At 38.5% G+C, this 16,474-nt stretch overlaps 2 protein-coding genes across 2 annotated transcripts; one reads left to right on the top strand and one right to left on the bottom strand.

Annotated features, from left to right (window-relative positions):
• The first annotated feature begins 10,719 nt into the window (after window positions 1-10,719).
• Window positions 10,720-12,979, top strand: LOC105966673 (Pentatricopeptide repeat (PPR-like) superfamily protein). Its single transcript, XM_012991262.2, has one exon. It carries the CDS (start codon window positions 11,260-11,262, stop codon window positions 12,829-12,831), a length of 1,572 nt encoding a protein of 523 aa, XP_012846716.2. The 5' UTR covers window positions 10,720-11,259; the 3' UTR covers window positions 12,832-12,979.
• A 71-nt stretch (window positions 12,980-13,050) lies between these two features.
• Window positions 13,051-16,219, bottom strand: LOC105966674 (exopolygalacturonase). The gene is made up of 4 exons (XM_012991263.2): window positions 16,019-16,219; window positions 15,531-15,839; window positions 14,015-14,527; window positions 13,051-13,482 (listed from the first exon to the last, which is right to left on the bottom strand). Exons 1-4 carry the CDS (start codon window positions 16,169-16,171, stop codon window positions 13,255-13,257), a joined length of 1,203 nt encoding a protein of 400 aa, XP_012846717.2. The 5' UTR covers window positions 16,172-16,219; the 3' UTR covers window positions 13,051-13,254.
• Between the last annotated feature and the right edge of the window lie 255 nt (window positions 16,220-16,474).

Raw genomic sequence — 16,474 nt, forward strand, 5'->3', positions numbered from 1 at the left:
TGATAATAATACAGATATTGATATTGATACTACTACTGTTATTAATATGGATACTAATATTAGTACACATACTGATACACATACACAAGTTGAAAGGAAAGGTGCACATATGAAAATAAGATACATACACAAGTGAATCAAAGCATTTATGGTTGTGTCAGTAATTTTATTACCGTGTTCAAGTGTGTCTCTAGGTCTCAGACAGCCCTTCCACCAAAGCATACCCAGAACCAGAAAGATTGTGAAAAGAACTGCCGCAACGATAGCAACTATAGCCCCTGCAGAAATACTGCTTCCATTTTCTGATGGATCTGCTGGTGGCGTAAAATCCAAGAGAGGAATTAGATATACAGTCAAGATAATCACCTTTTTGGTTTATATTAGAGGAGAGAATGTATCAGACAACTATCTCTTATGTGTTCTAACTTGCAACTTACTGGGATCGACAGACATGGCTGAAATGAGAGGACTGTATACGCCTCTAACAGGAATACCATTTGTCCCTTCCCCAGCCCAATAGAAGCGGATATCCAAAGTATTATCAGCAACAACTGCAGTGAAGTTTTTTATGATTCCCTTGTTAACTCCACCTGCTTCATTCTCGATGTTAAAATCCTTCAGCACCAGCTTTCCTTGAAATTATTTTTTTTTCCAGAAACTATGAGGGTATTTCTTAAAACGAAAAACTACAAAAATATATACGGATATATCTCAAATCTTAAGAGATAAAGCTAGAAATTCAATATGAATAATACTACATTATTAAATTTTATTATATTAGTGTACTATACTTTCTTATTATGTATTAAATTGATTATTTTTTTCACTATTTAAATAATATCCCGTGAATCGCACGTGCATCGCACGGGGTAAAAATGCTAGTATATATAAAAGAATATGATTTAAAGTGTAATATCCTACATAAAGATATATTTATTCTTTGTTTACATATACCTCCCTAGAATAAGGTATACAATATTATTTCTTAATAAAAAAATTATCATATTTTTATTGCATTTAATGTTTTTTATATTATTAATATATGAAATTGATTGTTTCTTTTCTCATTGTTCATATACAAGTATATAAACCCCCCACCGATTCACTTTATTCCATCATCATTTTTCATTCGATAAAAAACGTATGGAAATGTGCGTTTTGTTTTGATAAAATCAGCTCCTTTTAGAAATTAGGTTTTCTTGATTTTTTTTTCATTATGTTAAAGTGGTGGTTCCCCACATCCCGTTAAAAGTTGGGGCAATTGGAGTCACAGAACAGTTGTTGCTTCCCTGCCACAGTAACCTTCATCTTCTTTGTGCAAACCCTATCACAACTTAGCTTGGCTGCTGTGTGAGGATCTAAAAAACTATGAGAATCTCCAGTATCAATTAGGATTGTGATAATTTTACCCTCGTATCTGCCAAACACTTTTAGAGTAGTGTGGGTTATCTGCCCTGTCATGCCATTGAATAAAATCTGCATAATTTCCTCCACTTCCAAGTTACCCTCTTCCTCCTCATCAATTATTCCTCTTCTGGAAAATGAGTGCATTCAATGTTGAACAATTTCTTACGCTTATGTCCTGGCACATACCTCTCTTCACAGTTGTAACACAATCCTCTCCTTCTTCATTCTTCCATTTTTGGCCTTGTGAGTCTACTAGTCTCTTTTGGCTTCCTCTCTGGGTATTGTATTCTCAATGGTTGCTCTGGATTAGAAAGTTTTGGAGGTTTCTGTAGTTGGTTGGTTGCCCTTATAGAGTTCCTTATCTCCACTTTCATCTGGTCTACACACCACTCTTGAAGTTTTGCTTGTTGTATAGAATTAGCTAGGGTCAATAGCCTCATCATTTTGACCATGTTCTTCACCTCTCCTTGCAATCCTTCTACAAAGCACTCTACAATGTAACCTTCAGGAAGAGTTGGGTATTTCTAGGACACAAAGACTTTGAGGTGTTCAAATATCAGCCTATATTCCTTCACAGATGTGAGTTGGTGCAGTTTGTTGAACTCAGCCAGTAGGCCTACCCCTTATTCTTCTTCTTCTTCTTCCATAAACCTTTCTAATATCATATTAGAAAATACTTCCCATCCTAATCTCTCTATCTTCTCGATGTAATCGGAGTACCAATCTTCAACTTTACCCTCCAAATACACACAAGCCAACCTTACCTTCTTCTGTTCACTCATCGGATTTAACTCAAAATATCTGTGGCATCGCCCCAACCAAGTTCTAGGAAGACTGCCATCAAATATAGGGGAAATCCAACCTGATGTCCCTCATATTCATAATTTTCAAGAAGGTGTTAGGATTACTTGTCTCCTCATATACTGGGCTCATCCTTGGTGATATTATCTCTGGATTTCTGTTAGGGTGGTTAGATGTGTTGCATGGTTGCACTGGATCCTTCCCTCTATCTCCTCTCATAGATCTTATCATATCTCCTATCATTCGCTTCATCTTATCCATTTTTTGATTGCTCTCGACTCTGTTTCTTGCGATTTCAGCTTGAAGAACGGATAGACCTTGAATCTTGTCATTGAAGGCCAGCTGCTCCTCCACAAACATTTATGCTTCAGATCTTGCATTTTCACCTCCAGCTGTACGGACATGGCTCCTTGTCATCATCAAAATGGTGTGGTATGGCAAGAAAGGTGACGCCCTGGATACGAAATGTTATGGATGTGCTTATTTTATATTAATAAAATACAGTTTCAAAATACCAATGTAGATAAAGTAGAAGTGTATTGATGGTAAAAGAAAGGTTTTCTCAATACACAGTGGACAAAAGCTTCATATCCAGCTATTCTACTCTACCTACTCTAAAGTAATTAGATAAGCTATGAAAAGAAATGCAAGAATTATCTGCCATTAAAATAGGCAAAACTTCAGCTGAAACTTGGAGCGCACTCAGGTGAACTAGAACACGAAGAACGCATTTGTTCCATGCATAGTCAGCAATACTCCAAAAGCGCGTTTAATCAGAAAAGCGAGAACGACTCTTCAAGTAGCTACGACGTCCTTTTTAGGTGATTTATAGTGCCCCCAAAATATTTCGTTCGCCAAGGGTTATCGACTCCCTGGGGTTTTATAGTACCCCCAAAGTATTTCGCTCGCCAAGGGTTATCGACTCCCTGGGGTTTTATAGTACCCCCAAAATATTTCGTTTGCCAAGGGTTGTCGACTCCCTAGGGGCCTACCTCCCCCCCCCCCCCCCCCCCCCCCCCCCCCCGAACGGTTCAGATAACCGAAGAGGACCTTCAGCGTATGATCGCCGAACCTTCAACAAGTTCAAATTCTACTTGCTCCTCTAACGGTTCAGATAACCGATAAGGACCTTCAGCATATGATAAGTGTTCATTTTGCACAACTTTTACTTATCGAATCTTCGAGTTTTGGTCTTCGTTCGTCCGAGTTTTCGGCTTTATTTGTACATATTATGTTGTTTTTGTTTTATTTATATTTAAGGTAAAGAGAAGCTATTTTTGCCGATCCGAAACGATTTTGGAAGCGAAGCCGAAAATAAAACCAAACACGTGCAAAAGTGCATTATCGCGGGATGTGGCACTGTTTCGTATTTCAAGCATAAATTTTGCATACGACCTCTGATTGAGCTGATTCAAGTGGCCTTAGAAAGATAACATCAAGATCTACAACTTTTGTTAAATGCAAAATTGTCAAATTTGGGCTAAAAAGGGGTCAAAACTGTGTTTTAAGTTGGCGCAGAAGACCAGATCGCGATCCAGCCTTCCTGGATAGCGATCTGGGGGGTCTGACAGAGCTGAAATGGATCAAGACCCAGATCGCGATCCAGCATTCCGGATCGCGATCTGGGGGGTCTGACAGAGCTGAAATGGATCAAGATCCAGATCGCGATCCAGCATTCCAGATCGCGATCTGGGGGGGTCTTACAGAGCTGAAATGTTACAGGACCCAGATCGCGATCCACATTCCTGGATCGCGATCTGGGCACGCCTTTTGAGGAAGATATTTTATTTTGCAAAGCTTCTTGAGGAAGCTTTGCATTTCACTATAAATAGAAAGGCCCTTTCATTCTTCGACTTCTTCTTCGACTTTTTACGGTTTTCGACAGTTCTTCGCGGGAAGCTTCGACGAGGGTTTCGACTCGGGTTTTTCATAAGATTTTCTTTACGTTTAGTTTATAATTTCTCGTGTTCTTCATTTTGATGCTATGTTTGTAATGAACTAAGCATTTTCTTCTAGGTAAATGAAACTTTGTATATATTGATTTTGATTTCCAGATCTGTGATCTATTTGTCGTTCTTTGATTATGTTTATGTTTTCCTGTATTAAATGCTTTCGATTGTTTGGCCAACAGTTGAATTGATCGTAAATGGGAATGAACTCGAGAGAGGATTTCTCGTTTGATTTTAGGAAAACATAGCTCGGGTTGTGGAAACGGAGACGTGATGCACCTCGGGTAGCCCTTAAGGACTTGACCTAAATGCTCTCTTAATATCAGGTTCTGAACGGAGACGTCGGACCTGTGGGTAGACTCTAACTACACTGGAGACGGGGGTTAGGGTATTTTAGTGTCTGGGTTAGCGAACATAGAATTGACATTAAATTTAAATCTGTAGATCTTTATCAATAGTACACTGGTGGATTTTACCCTAGAAGCCATCACACGTCGGAATTCCTCGCTTTTACTGGCGGACCGTTGTTATTATTTATTGTTTCTTTTTGTTTTCATTTTTCCCATCCCTTTCGATCATCTAGATAAATATTAGGATAGTATAACTACGGTACTTGGTAAATTTAGGAACTTAATTCCGTGTGGATCGATATCTGGAATTCACTATTCTACAAAACGCGATACTATACACTTGCGGTTATTCATACGTAGGTTTTACGCGTATCAAGTTTTTGGCGCCGTTGCCGGGGAATTAGTTAATCTTGAATTTACTAATATCGTTACCAACTATCCTTGCTTTACTTTAGACATTTTTCTTTTATTTTATTTTTTCATTTTGATTTTTTTTCATTTGTTTTAGCAGATTTGTATATATTGATGGCCTCGATTTGCGATATCTCTCTTTACGAGATTCAATCCAGAGCAGATTACAATCAACAAGAGTTGGAGTATATTGAAAGACATCGAAGGTTGAAGCCATAAAATGGAATTGCACAGACAAATGAGCACTTGTGCTATTTATAAGACGAACTCCACTTTCTGGCAAATATTTTCGAAAATTTTCAAAGATGTCACATTCAGACACCTCATCTGACCATCCCATATGAAGACAACGAGGTATTTACAGATTTTCGTATTAACGATGAGGTTGAGCAGGAATTATTCATCCCAGTTATGTAGATACTTTTGCGTGTGATGAGAGTGGGATGAAGATGATGGTAGAGGAACCTGACAAACAAAATCCTATCCACATTGCTACTCCAGATTTGAGTGTGAGCAAGGAGACGAGTTTCAAATTTGAGGTAGAGCTTACTCCAAAGCTCGAATATCTTGTATACGAGTTTGAGAGATCGATAGGCAAGCAACCCATCCTAGTCTCCTACCGACTGATTTCCAAACAAACGAGAAGTTCCATGGGATGGGATGGGCACTACGTGATTGCAATATTTTCCATGATATGATTGCAAAGTATGTATCAAGACTGACGGATGGATGCACAATCTACAAGGCTTTGGATTGGACATAATCCGTCCAAATTGTGTCGAGCCGTCGACTGTAAAACAGGCGCTGAATGGGAGGCAACCCATTATTTATTTTTCGTCATTTATTTTGTTAGTTTTCTTTTATTTTTCCATTTTTAAGTTTAAATCTAAATTTCACCCATTTTTCTTGATTTTTGCCGGTATCTCGTCTCCAAGGAAAGAAGAGTAAGAAGTCGGGAGTCTAGACAACTCCGGCAATTCGCCCTCGGTGCCAAAATTCACGGCACCCCTTGCAACCAAAGAACACTTTCGCAACCGTAGAACACTGATCAATCTGCGGTACGACTGTGCAGGGCGTATTTCTTTCTCATCTTTTATTTTTCGCATTGAGGGCAATGCATGATTTAAGTTTGGGGGTGAGTTTAGCTTATTTTGATTTGGTCTTTTGCATGCATATCATATAATTTAGTTTCATTTATGTATTTCGATTTCCGTAATTGTGTTATGTTTGTCACATGCATTTCATTTAAGATCGAGTGTAAGTTGCATTTCCGGATTCTATTGAAGCAAAGCAATTAATGAATTAGTAGACTCGCTAGTTGATTTTAAAATAGAAATTGTGGATAACCGGCTAATTATAGATGAACCTTCCGACTGCGTTTTTGCAACTTGTGTGGATAGCCTTTCGAATCCTTTCCGATTAAGCTTGAGCGCACTTTTCTGAGGAGTATAATAGTCTGAGGTTTGGGGGCGAGTTAGAATTGAATTATGTGTTCACGATTTGCAGTTGTTGGCTAAAAGTTCTATCAATGGTCTTTACGTTTTTATTTTATGTTTATTGTTGAAAAAAATAAAAAATAAAAAATAAAAAATAAAAAGAGAAAAATAATAATTTGTGGTATTGTTGTGATTCACGCTCTGATTTCCCCGCCTTTTTGGCTCGAGCTTAACCCGTTGGGTGCACCTCGTCGCCTAAGTCTCTCGAGCTGTCGAGCTTGGGGGTTTCTTGGACTAAAGTTCGATACATGGGTCAGGGAGATAACATAGTGGTGTCGAGCCTTGCACGAGTCACGATTATGCCCGTTTCAAAAAAGAAAAAAATGTGATGAAAATCACCAAAAATATTGTTGTTGTCATTTCTTATATTGAATAAATAGACCTACTTATGCCCAACTCGAGTTTTTGAATTTCAGAATCAAAACTTACTTTTCACCCACATTTCTACTCAAAACCCTCGATAATTGTGTTTATTGTTTAATTACGGATTCTTGAGTCTATCTTTCATTTTGGTGTAGAAACAACTAATTGCGTCGGTAGGAAAGTCGAATACCTTAAGCCGTATGTCATTCTAAGATTTTAAGTTATCTAGCTCGTTTTATCTTTGGAATTAATTGCAATGCTTTGACCAATCCGGCAACTTTGTGGGTGTGTTGTCTGAAAACCCTCACGAGACACAACTCGTCCTTTGGGGGTACCCAGGGGTTCAAAGGCTTGTTGCATACGCTAAATGCAATCGTGTTTCCCTACGTTAGTGGCCTAGTTTTAGTTTGTTGTTTTTGTTGTTGTTTCGTTTTGATTTACTCGGGACGAGTAAAGATCTAAGTTTGAGGGTGTGATAAGTGTTCAGTTTGCACAACTTTTACTTATCGAATCTTCGAGTTTTGGTCTTCGTTTGTCCGAGTTTTCGGCTTTATTTGTGCATATTATGTTGTTTTTGTTTTATTTATATTTTAGGTAAAGAGAAGCTATTTTTGCCGATCCGAAACGATTTTGGAAGCCAAGCCGAAAATAAAACCAAACACGTGCAAAAGTGCATTATCGCGGGATGTGGCACTGTTTCGTATTTCAAGCATAACTTTTGCATACGACCTCCGATTGAGCTGATTCAAGTGGCCTTAGAAAGATAACACCAAGATCTACAACTTTTGTGAAATGCAAAATTGTCAAATTCGGGCTAAAAAAGCCATCACACGTCGGAATTTCTCGCTTTTACTGGCGGACCGTTGTTATTATTTATTGTTTCTTTTTGTTTTCATTTTTCCCATCCCTTTCGATCGTCTAGATAAAGTTTAGGATAGTATAATTACGGTACTTGGTAAATTTAGGAACTTAATTCCCTGTGGATCGATATCTGGAATTCACTATTCTACAAAACGCGATATTGTACACTTGCGGTTATTCATACGTAGGTTTTACGCATATCAGCGTACGACCGCGAAAGTTTCAACTTGTGTTGCCACAGAAGCAATGGCACAACCGTGCGCATCCACCTCTGACCATAGGTCTCGAGCGCCTCATTCTAAAGTAGGAGGTTATCCCATCCCAAGGTGGGCATCACCCTTACCTTTCAACCCCAAGTGGGTGCACATCACATCTCAAGAGACGAGTATAATCTCCCTACTCAAAAAATCGAACATCCCTAAAGGGGTAAACATCAACCACCTAAAAATAAAAAAATAAAAAGAAAAAAAAAGAAGAAAAAGAAAAAGATGAAGAAAAAAGAAACAAGAAAAAAAGAAGTTGAAGAAAAAAGAAAAAAGAAAAAAGAAAGAAGAAAAAGAAGAAGAAAAAAGAAGGAGATGAAAAGAAAGAGAAAAAAGAAAAAGAAACAAGAAGAAGACAAAAAAAAAAAAAAAAAAAAAAAAAAAAAACAGAAGACGCGCGTCTGCACAGCACGCGAGCGTGGCGTACACGCGCCGGATGCGAGCGCGTGCATAGCATGCGCGAGTCAGCAGGAAAAAAAAAGAAGAAGAGGAGCGCGTGCACAGCACGCGCGCGTGACTACCACGCGCCCATGGGATGGCGCGCGCGCTGCGTCAAAAAACATAAATAAATAAAATAAATAAATTAATTAAAGAAAGCAGCAGCACGTGGCTACTAGCTGCCACCCATCACATCAATCTATATGGCATCATTCATCAGCTAACATCACTTCACGCGCGCCCCACCTATACCTCATCAACTCGCGCGCGTGAATTTCCGTACCCCATTAATTCGCGCGCGGCTCACCTCCACCCATCTAATCGCGTGCAAAATTTTACTACTCTCCACTAAATCGCGCGTATATTCTAACGCGTTTCATCAATTTGCTCGCGAATTTCAACATGCTCCACCAAATCGCGTGCTTATTTCACCTCACTTCACCAAGCGAGAATTTCAACGCAATCTACCAAATCGTATGCGCTCTCAAATAAAAATTATTATTTCTCCACGTCACACCAACAATTAAGGGAACACTACAACACAAGTCGACTCTCGACACGATCCGGTATCTTTTTCCATTTGACTCCCACATCGAATCGAGAGTGGGGGGTTTGGAGACAACTCCCACGAGGAGCCAACTCCCTCGGGTCTACGAAACCACAGCGAGATAATTCCCACGAGGAAACCACTCGCTCCGTCCTATAACCCGTTGCGAGGCAACTCCCACGAGGAGCCAACTCCATCGGTACTATTACCCACAGCGGGACAACTCCCACGAGGAGCAGACTCGCTCAGTTCTACGACCCGTTGCTAGACAACTTCCATGAGCAGATAACTCGCCCGAAATTCACTATATAATCGCAAGCTCAAGTTAGCACGATTACAACCCTAGAAACACTTAGAGTTATTATGAGAATCTATATAGCGTGGCCAGCTTGATTACTTAAAATTTATCTACTTGTTTTCGATGGGTCCTTCATTAAAACGTGGCCACGGTCCAAACTTACTTACAACCCACGAGATCTAACAAGGGGCACGATCCCCATAAGAAAAATAAAAAATCTTGAGAGCCTGATCCCCTCCTCAAGTACATCACGCACAAGGCTATATGTAAACACATACAAGCAACGCGTCAAAACATTGACAATGTCGATAAATAATAACTCCCACGAGGAGAATACTAGCTCCGTGCTACTACATTATCGCGAGACAACTCCCACGAGGAGATAACTCGATAAACTCATTTACCCCACGACGAGACAACTCCCACGAGGAGATAACTTGATCCGAGCTACTACATCGTTGCGGGACAACACCGACAACTCAAATAACTTATATTGCGACAAATTGGTCGCGCTAAACACCAACGCACCTTCACTCCCCTCCGACACACGCTCCAACGCGTTTTCGTACACCATTGGGCCATACGCCAACGATCGACTTCTACAATTTTTACTCTCGACACGATCTGACACCCATTTCAACATGGCCCCCACATCGACTCGAGAGTGGGGGGCTTAATGATATGCCTAATTGGGCCAACCCAATGGGCCTACAAATTATTTACCTACTGGGCCACGAGCCCAATATCGAAGACCACTATCACCGAGGCCCAATCACCTTCAAGTAAGGTTTGGGCCCGACAATCTCAGATAAGCTATAAATAAAGGTTTTTACTCATTTTATTAAGGTACGTCCTATTAACTGAGCAATACTATCAACTGTATTCTCTGGACTATTTACACTATCAGCACGTCTGACTTGAGCGTCGGAGGGGTTTCCGCCGGATCAACCCCCGGCCTAGTTCACGTGTTCTATGATCGCAGGTATCTCAAGGTCATCAAGCTCGTGAGCCAGTGATCCACTCTGCTCTTCCAGCTCATCCTACTTCAACTATCTAAGGTGATCTAACATTAGCATCATCAGTACAGTGTGTATATATATATATATATATATATATATATATATATATATATATATATATATATATATATATATATATATATATATATATATATACATAAGATCCCACATTTCGATCCGATTGTACTTCGCAAAGATACATCCAAAAGTTTATGATCGACCTTTAGGGAGAGAGAAGGAGAAGATGAAACATTTGCTTGAAAACTACATTTATATTATGAATATTATCATGCATATATAGTTTTTTTTTTTTTTTTTGAAACATGCATATATAGTTTACATGACTAATAAATTACAAATTATATAGTTCACACATAAGGAAGAAGAAGAAAAAAAAAAACAAGGGGCTTCATTTGTTGACTTGGCCTTAGGCCACCTGGACCATGGGACTGACCCCGCTACCTATGAACATTTACTTATTAATACACCTTCTTTGCTAATAACAAAATTACGAGTAAACAGCATAAAACCTCCATGTGTTAAGGAAAATCTGCACGAAACCCTCCTGTGTTTTTTTTTCTTGCGTAAAACCTCCTTGTGTTTTATTTTACTTTGCACGAAATCCCCTTTCCGTTAAAAGTTAACACCGTTAGCTATAAATGGGGTTTTATGCAAGTTTTTGTAACATAAGGAGATTTGGTGCATATTTTCTACAATACAAGGGGATTTTATGCTATTTACCCACAAAATTACACAGTCCCCTCCCTCCCTGCACTGCACTGCCATACAAATACAATACATGCTCCAAAATACCTTATCCATTACCATATGCTCTACTGGAACTTCTAGCCTTTCCTTTTTTTCTCCATTGATGGCATACCTTAAACCTCGTTTACTGCCAACAAAAACCAATTGCATCCGGCCATGGTAAGAAATTAATTTCTGCTGAAAATTCATGATTACGCATTTCTTCTTATATGTATGAAGCATTGATTTCACTGATAACACAAAGTAATAAAGAACTGTAAAAACACACACACACACACGCACGCACGAATGCCACCAGCATGTTTCTGCTCATCCAATCCAGCATCAACCTCTATCTCAAAGTTTATCTCAGACCAACCATTCCTCTCACTCCTGGAAACCAATTGCCACACATTCAAAGACCTCACCAAAATCCACGCTCAGCTCATCAAAACCGGCTTAGCCAAAGACACCATAGCCATTAGCCGAGTCTTGGCCTTCTGCGCCGCGCCCGGCCCGGCCCGAGACCTTGATTATGCATTCTCCGTCTTCTCTCATATCGAAAAACCTAATCTTTTTACTTGGAACACTATTATCAGAGGTTTCTGTCAGAGCTCACACCCTCATGTTGCAATTTCACTCTTTGTCGACATGCTCACGAATTCGACACTTGAGCCCGAAAACCTCACTTACCCATCAGTTTTCAAAGCTTACACCCAGCTTGGACTCGCCGGAGACGGAGCTCAGCTTCACGGAAGAATCATCAAACTGGGATTTGAACACGACCCATTCATACGAAATTCGATTATTCACATGTACGCAGATTGTGGGCTTTTCGGCAGTGCCCGCAAACTGTTTGATGAAGACGAAGACACCGATGTTGTTGCTTGGAACTCCATGGTGATGGGCCTTGCAAAGTGTGGGGAGGTGGATGAATCTTGGAGGCTGTTCTGTAAAATCCCATGTAGAAATGACATTTCTTGGAATACAATGATCAGTGGATATGTTAGAAACGGGAAGTGGGTGGACGCACTCAGCCTGTTCGCTGAAATGCAGCAAAGACAGATCAGACCGAGCGAGTTCACACTTGTGAGTATGCTGAACGCTTGCGCCAAATTAGGAGCTCTCGAACAGGGGAAATGGATTCATCGCTACATCAAGAAGAGCGACATCAATAATATTGATCGTAATACGATTGTAGTGACGGCAATCATAGACATGTACTGCAAGTGCGGCGACATCAAAACAGCCCGTGAAGTTTTTGAATCCACCCCACAAAAGGCACTATCTGGATGGAACTCGATGATTTTGGGCCTAGCGACAAACGGGTTCGAAGAAGAAGCGTTTCAACTCTTCACCGAACTCGAACAATCGTCGAATTTGAACCCCGATTCCGTGAGCTTCATCGGTGTTCTTACAGCCTCAAATCATTCTGTACGAGTCGATAAAGCAAGAGAGTATTTTAAAGTGATGAAAGAAACATATGGGATTGAACCAACGATTAAGCACTATGGTTGTTTGGTTGATGTGTTGGGCAGGGCGGGGCTTATTGAACAAGCAGCAGAGGTTATAAAAAGTATGCCGATGAAACCAGATGCTATTATATGGGGATCGCTTCTATCGGCTTGTAGAAGGTGTAGAGACGTTGGAGTTGCTGAGCTGGCGGCAAGAAATTTGCTTTTGGCGGGTCCCGATGAAACGAGCGCTCATGTACTAATGTCGAACGTTTATGCAGCTTCGGGTGATTTCAAGAAAGCGGTCAACGAGAGGACGAAGATGAAGAAGAAGAAGATGGAGAAACAACCGGGGTGTAGTTTCATCGAAGTTGATGGGGAAGTACACGAGTTTTTATCAGGCGGTGACATGGGGTACTACTATTAGCTAGTGTTTGTTAGAATCTTTAAATGATAATTTATCGATTTAAAAAAAAAAAAAAAAGTAAGTAAAGAACAAGAAAGGGAAGCATATGGATTCATGTTTCTATTATGTATATTATTCCATATATATTTGTTACAAATTTTCGATCCAAGTCTTTTTATTTTTCTTTCTGAAATGGAAATGCATAGAGATATAAAACAAAGTTATATCACAAATCACAAATTCAGAAACTTATTCGACATCTAAAACCGTTGGGGCAACCAACTGTATATCCTACGTACCCAATCTAACTAATCCATATCACGATGCATAAAGGGCAGCATATTAAAACACATTGTAACCTGAAGTTTAGCTAAACAAACTGACTGCAAGTTATTTAGGGATAAACGAAAAAAAGAAAAAGAAGAAGATTGGCAGGAGATCGATCTATAAACAGCCGGGAGGATTCTGTTGGCCAGAAGTAGAACCCAAGACATGGGAGCACAAAGCGAGGGCGTGTCCTCGTCGGCCTCTGTAGGCTAAGTTGATGTTTATGAGATTCACATTCTTGCATGGCAATGCTCCACTGCATTGCATGTTCAGTGCTACTTTTGTACTTGATGTTCCCCATATGTTTTTGAATAACACATTTTCTATTTGCACTGCTGACTCTGCCTGTTAAATCAACACATATAATTTTCAGACTTCAACTCTTACAAAAACTGAATATTTAAATCTATTTACACTACCAAAATGGGGTTTATTGCCATTAGTACCCCTGTGTTGTATCCAATTCCTAAAAGACTAGCCTATATTATTTTATTGGCATAAACCTCCCTGTAATTTAATTTATTTTTAGCACATAACCTCCAAAACAGGGCTACTAATTGCTAAAAAAAATTAAATCATAGATGGATTTTTGTCAATAAAATAACATAAGGTAGATTTTTAGCAATTCGATATAACATGTGAGTGATAACACCTATTTTTACATCTTTAGTCAAGAAATTATCGGTATAAAGGTGTCACTAATTCTATATAGTAAAAAAAAAAAAAGGAAAAAGAAAATCCAGCGACAACATCAAGGAGTTATTAGTGTCAAGGTACAAATGCTATCACATAATGTAACAATTTAGTGACAATTTTTTGGGCAAAACAATAATTAGATATTAGTAAAATATAGGGGTGGCGCGTGCAGTAAACGTACCTCTAGGCAACTTGAGTAAGGACAGTACTGTTGGTCGATAATAATAGGGTTTCGGACATTAATCATTTGGATGTCTTGAAAGGTGATGTTGGAAGCCAAACTGGTGAGAGAAGGGGCCCACGTTTTGATCCTAACGCCGTTGTCGGAGGCAAAGAAGGTGCAGTTTCTGATGTTGATGTTCATTACGTACTCGTGCTCGTGGTTTCTGCCGAGGCTGCCGACGCTGATGCCGTGCCCGGGACCACATGCGACCCCGGTTATGTTGATGTTCTGGCTGCCGGAGACCATTGCTATGCAGTCGTCTCCCGTCTGGATGACTGAGTCTGAGATGCTGATTTGGTTGGATGATCCTATTCGGATTCCGTCCGTGTTTGGGCTGTTCGACGGAGCGGTGATTCTCATGTTGCTTATTTCCATGTAGTTGCACGCGAATATGTTTATGTGTGTGTTCTTGCTGTTGATTGATCGAATGTGGCTCAGCTTTGAGTTTGTTAGGAAATCGAACCTCAATGTCTGCAAATTAATAATTCGAAATATTACTCACTCGGTTAAAAAATAATTGACTTTTTGGGTTGTGTTGCACACGTATTAAACAAATTAATACATATGTGTTGATTTTAGAGAAAAACATATAATGCAACTAAAGTATCCTTATCATTAATCTTAGTTTAATTAATTTCTTATTTATTAATTAAAATTAATAAGGACATAATTGATAAAATAATAATTAATGCATCATTGAAAATTTAAAGTGACAAATAATATGAAGAAAAAAAGTTCCCTCGAATGATAATTTGATAGTGAGGGAATTTTTTATGTTTGACTGGTCAACAAATATTGCAAAGATTGTGTGCGACTGAATTTGTATAATTTTTTTAAGATCCGGAAAGATAAAAATAAAAATAAATAAATAAATGAAATCTGAATATATAATGGTAATCATATATTCGGGATTTTGGTTGCCATATTTCATAACAAAATCTTTAAGATGTTATGAATATCTTTAAACTAAAATCCCACCACAGTCGCTGCAAAATAAATCAATTAAAAATAGTTGGTTTTTTTTTTTTAAATATTTCGATTCTAATGAAAATAAACGTAAAATTTTGGCTCTTTTTCAGCAAACCATAAACATAAATTTTTTTTCCTAAGAAAATGTTAATACATTGTTTTAATAAAATAAAAATAATATTATTTTAATTACACAAATACAAAATATTAAAAAAAACTATTTTTTAATACAATAATATAAGTAAAATTTAATCATTTTCCCAGAAAATACTGTCATATCCAATAATCACCAACAATTTTTAAAAGTCATCTAACACATCCTCGAGAGTAAATGTATTTGTTTATTTTATTTTGCTAGAAATCACTCTAAATCTCATCTCCAAATAAAAACACTTTGGGTAAGGTACATTTTATGGCAAGAAATTAAACAAAAAGAAAATCCTGGTGAAAAATAACGAAGAAAATGAAACGAGAAATAAATAATGGGATATATATAAGAACTTACAGCAGGAAGAGTTCTGCATTGAGGATTGGTATGGCAATTATTAAACTTCCAGGCAGAAGCACCTTGTCCATCCAAATAACCACCCCCTTTCACAGTCAAAGAGTCGACATATCGGAAACCGATCCACGTGTCAGTTAAGAAATGTTGCGGATTCGTCGGAGCTTTTAAGGTACCCTTAATGAGAAAGGCTATTGGACCATTGCATGGACCTTCAAATGTAACTGACCCTACAAAATATGTTCCTTTTGGGATCCATACCCTACTCCTCCCATAATATCTACATGCATCCCTCCATGCCCTTAAAAACGCCTATTAATCAATATCATATTTTACGTCAGTATAATTCTTACATGCTACACCCGATAAAGTTCACATCATATCCAATAATATAATAACCCATATGTATATATGTTTTATTCAATCACACACACATACACGCGCGTGTATGTGAATAAATGATAGATGTTATATCTGATTAATTATTATACCTGACTGGCATCGGTTTTGCCGTTAGCAACTGCACCGTACTTGGTGACGTCGAAGATTTTTGGTGGGAGATCGCCATAAACAGCTACCGCAATCGACAAGAGCAAGATCACAACTTGTGAAACAATTCCAAAGCCGCCATATTTAATTCCCATTTTGTTTTTGTTTTCTTCTCCTCTTTGTTATTGCGGTTTCTGAAATGTGGACTAGATACAATATGATATGATTTATTTATACAAAACTATAGAGAGAGTGAGTGATAGGGCAACCGAATTATTATAGCCCTCTTTCCATGTATAAAAAATTGACTCTCTTTTTTCTTTTTCTTTTGTTTTTTTTTTTTTTTTTTTTTTTTTGTAAATTAATAGTTTCCTTTGTGAGATTTCATTTCAATAGGAATGAAACGGCGATGATTCTGCCATATGATTTTACGAATTCACTTCCATTTTCTCAATATA

This window comes from Erythranthe guttata, chromosome 13 (assembly GCF_056151865.1).
Source record: "Erythranthe guttata isolate IM_541 chromosome 13, IM_541, whole genome shotgun sequence".
NCBI classification, from domain to species: domain Eukaryota; kingdom Viridiplantae; phylum Streptophyta; class Magnoliopsida; order Lamiales; family Phrymaceae; genus Erythranthe; species Erythranthe guttata.

Bases quoted from the DNA above. Each gene is read 5' to 3' on its own strand.
- LOC105966673 (XM_012991262.2), top strand. From the start codon at position 11,260: ATGCCACCAGCATGTTTCTGCTCATCCAATCCAGCATCAACCTCTATC.
- LOC105966674 (XM_012991263.2), bottom strand. From the start codon at position 16,171: ATGGGAATTAAATATGGCGGCTTTGGAATTGTTTCACAAGTTGTGATC. The intron at 15,840-16,018 runs GTATAATAATTA...ATTGATTAATAG, and splicing joins GCAAAACCGATGCCAGTCAG to GCGTTTTTAAGGGCATGGAG. The intron at 14,528-15,530 runs GTAAGTTCTTAT...ATTAATTTGCAG, and splicing joins AATGCAGAACTCTTCCTGCT to ACATTGAGGTTCGATTTCCT.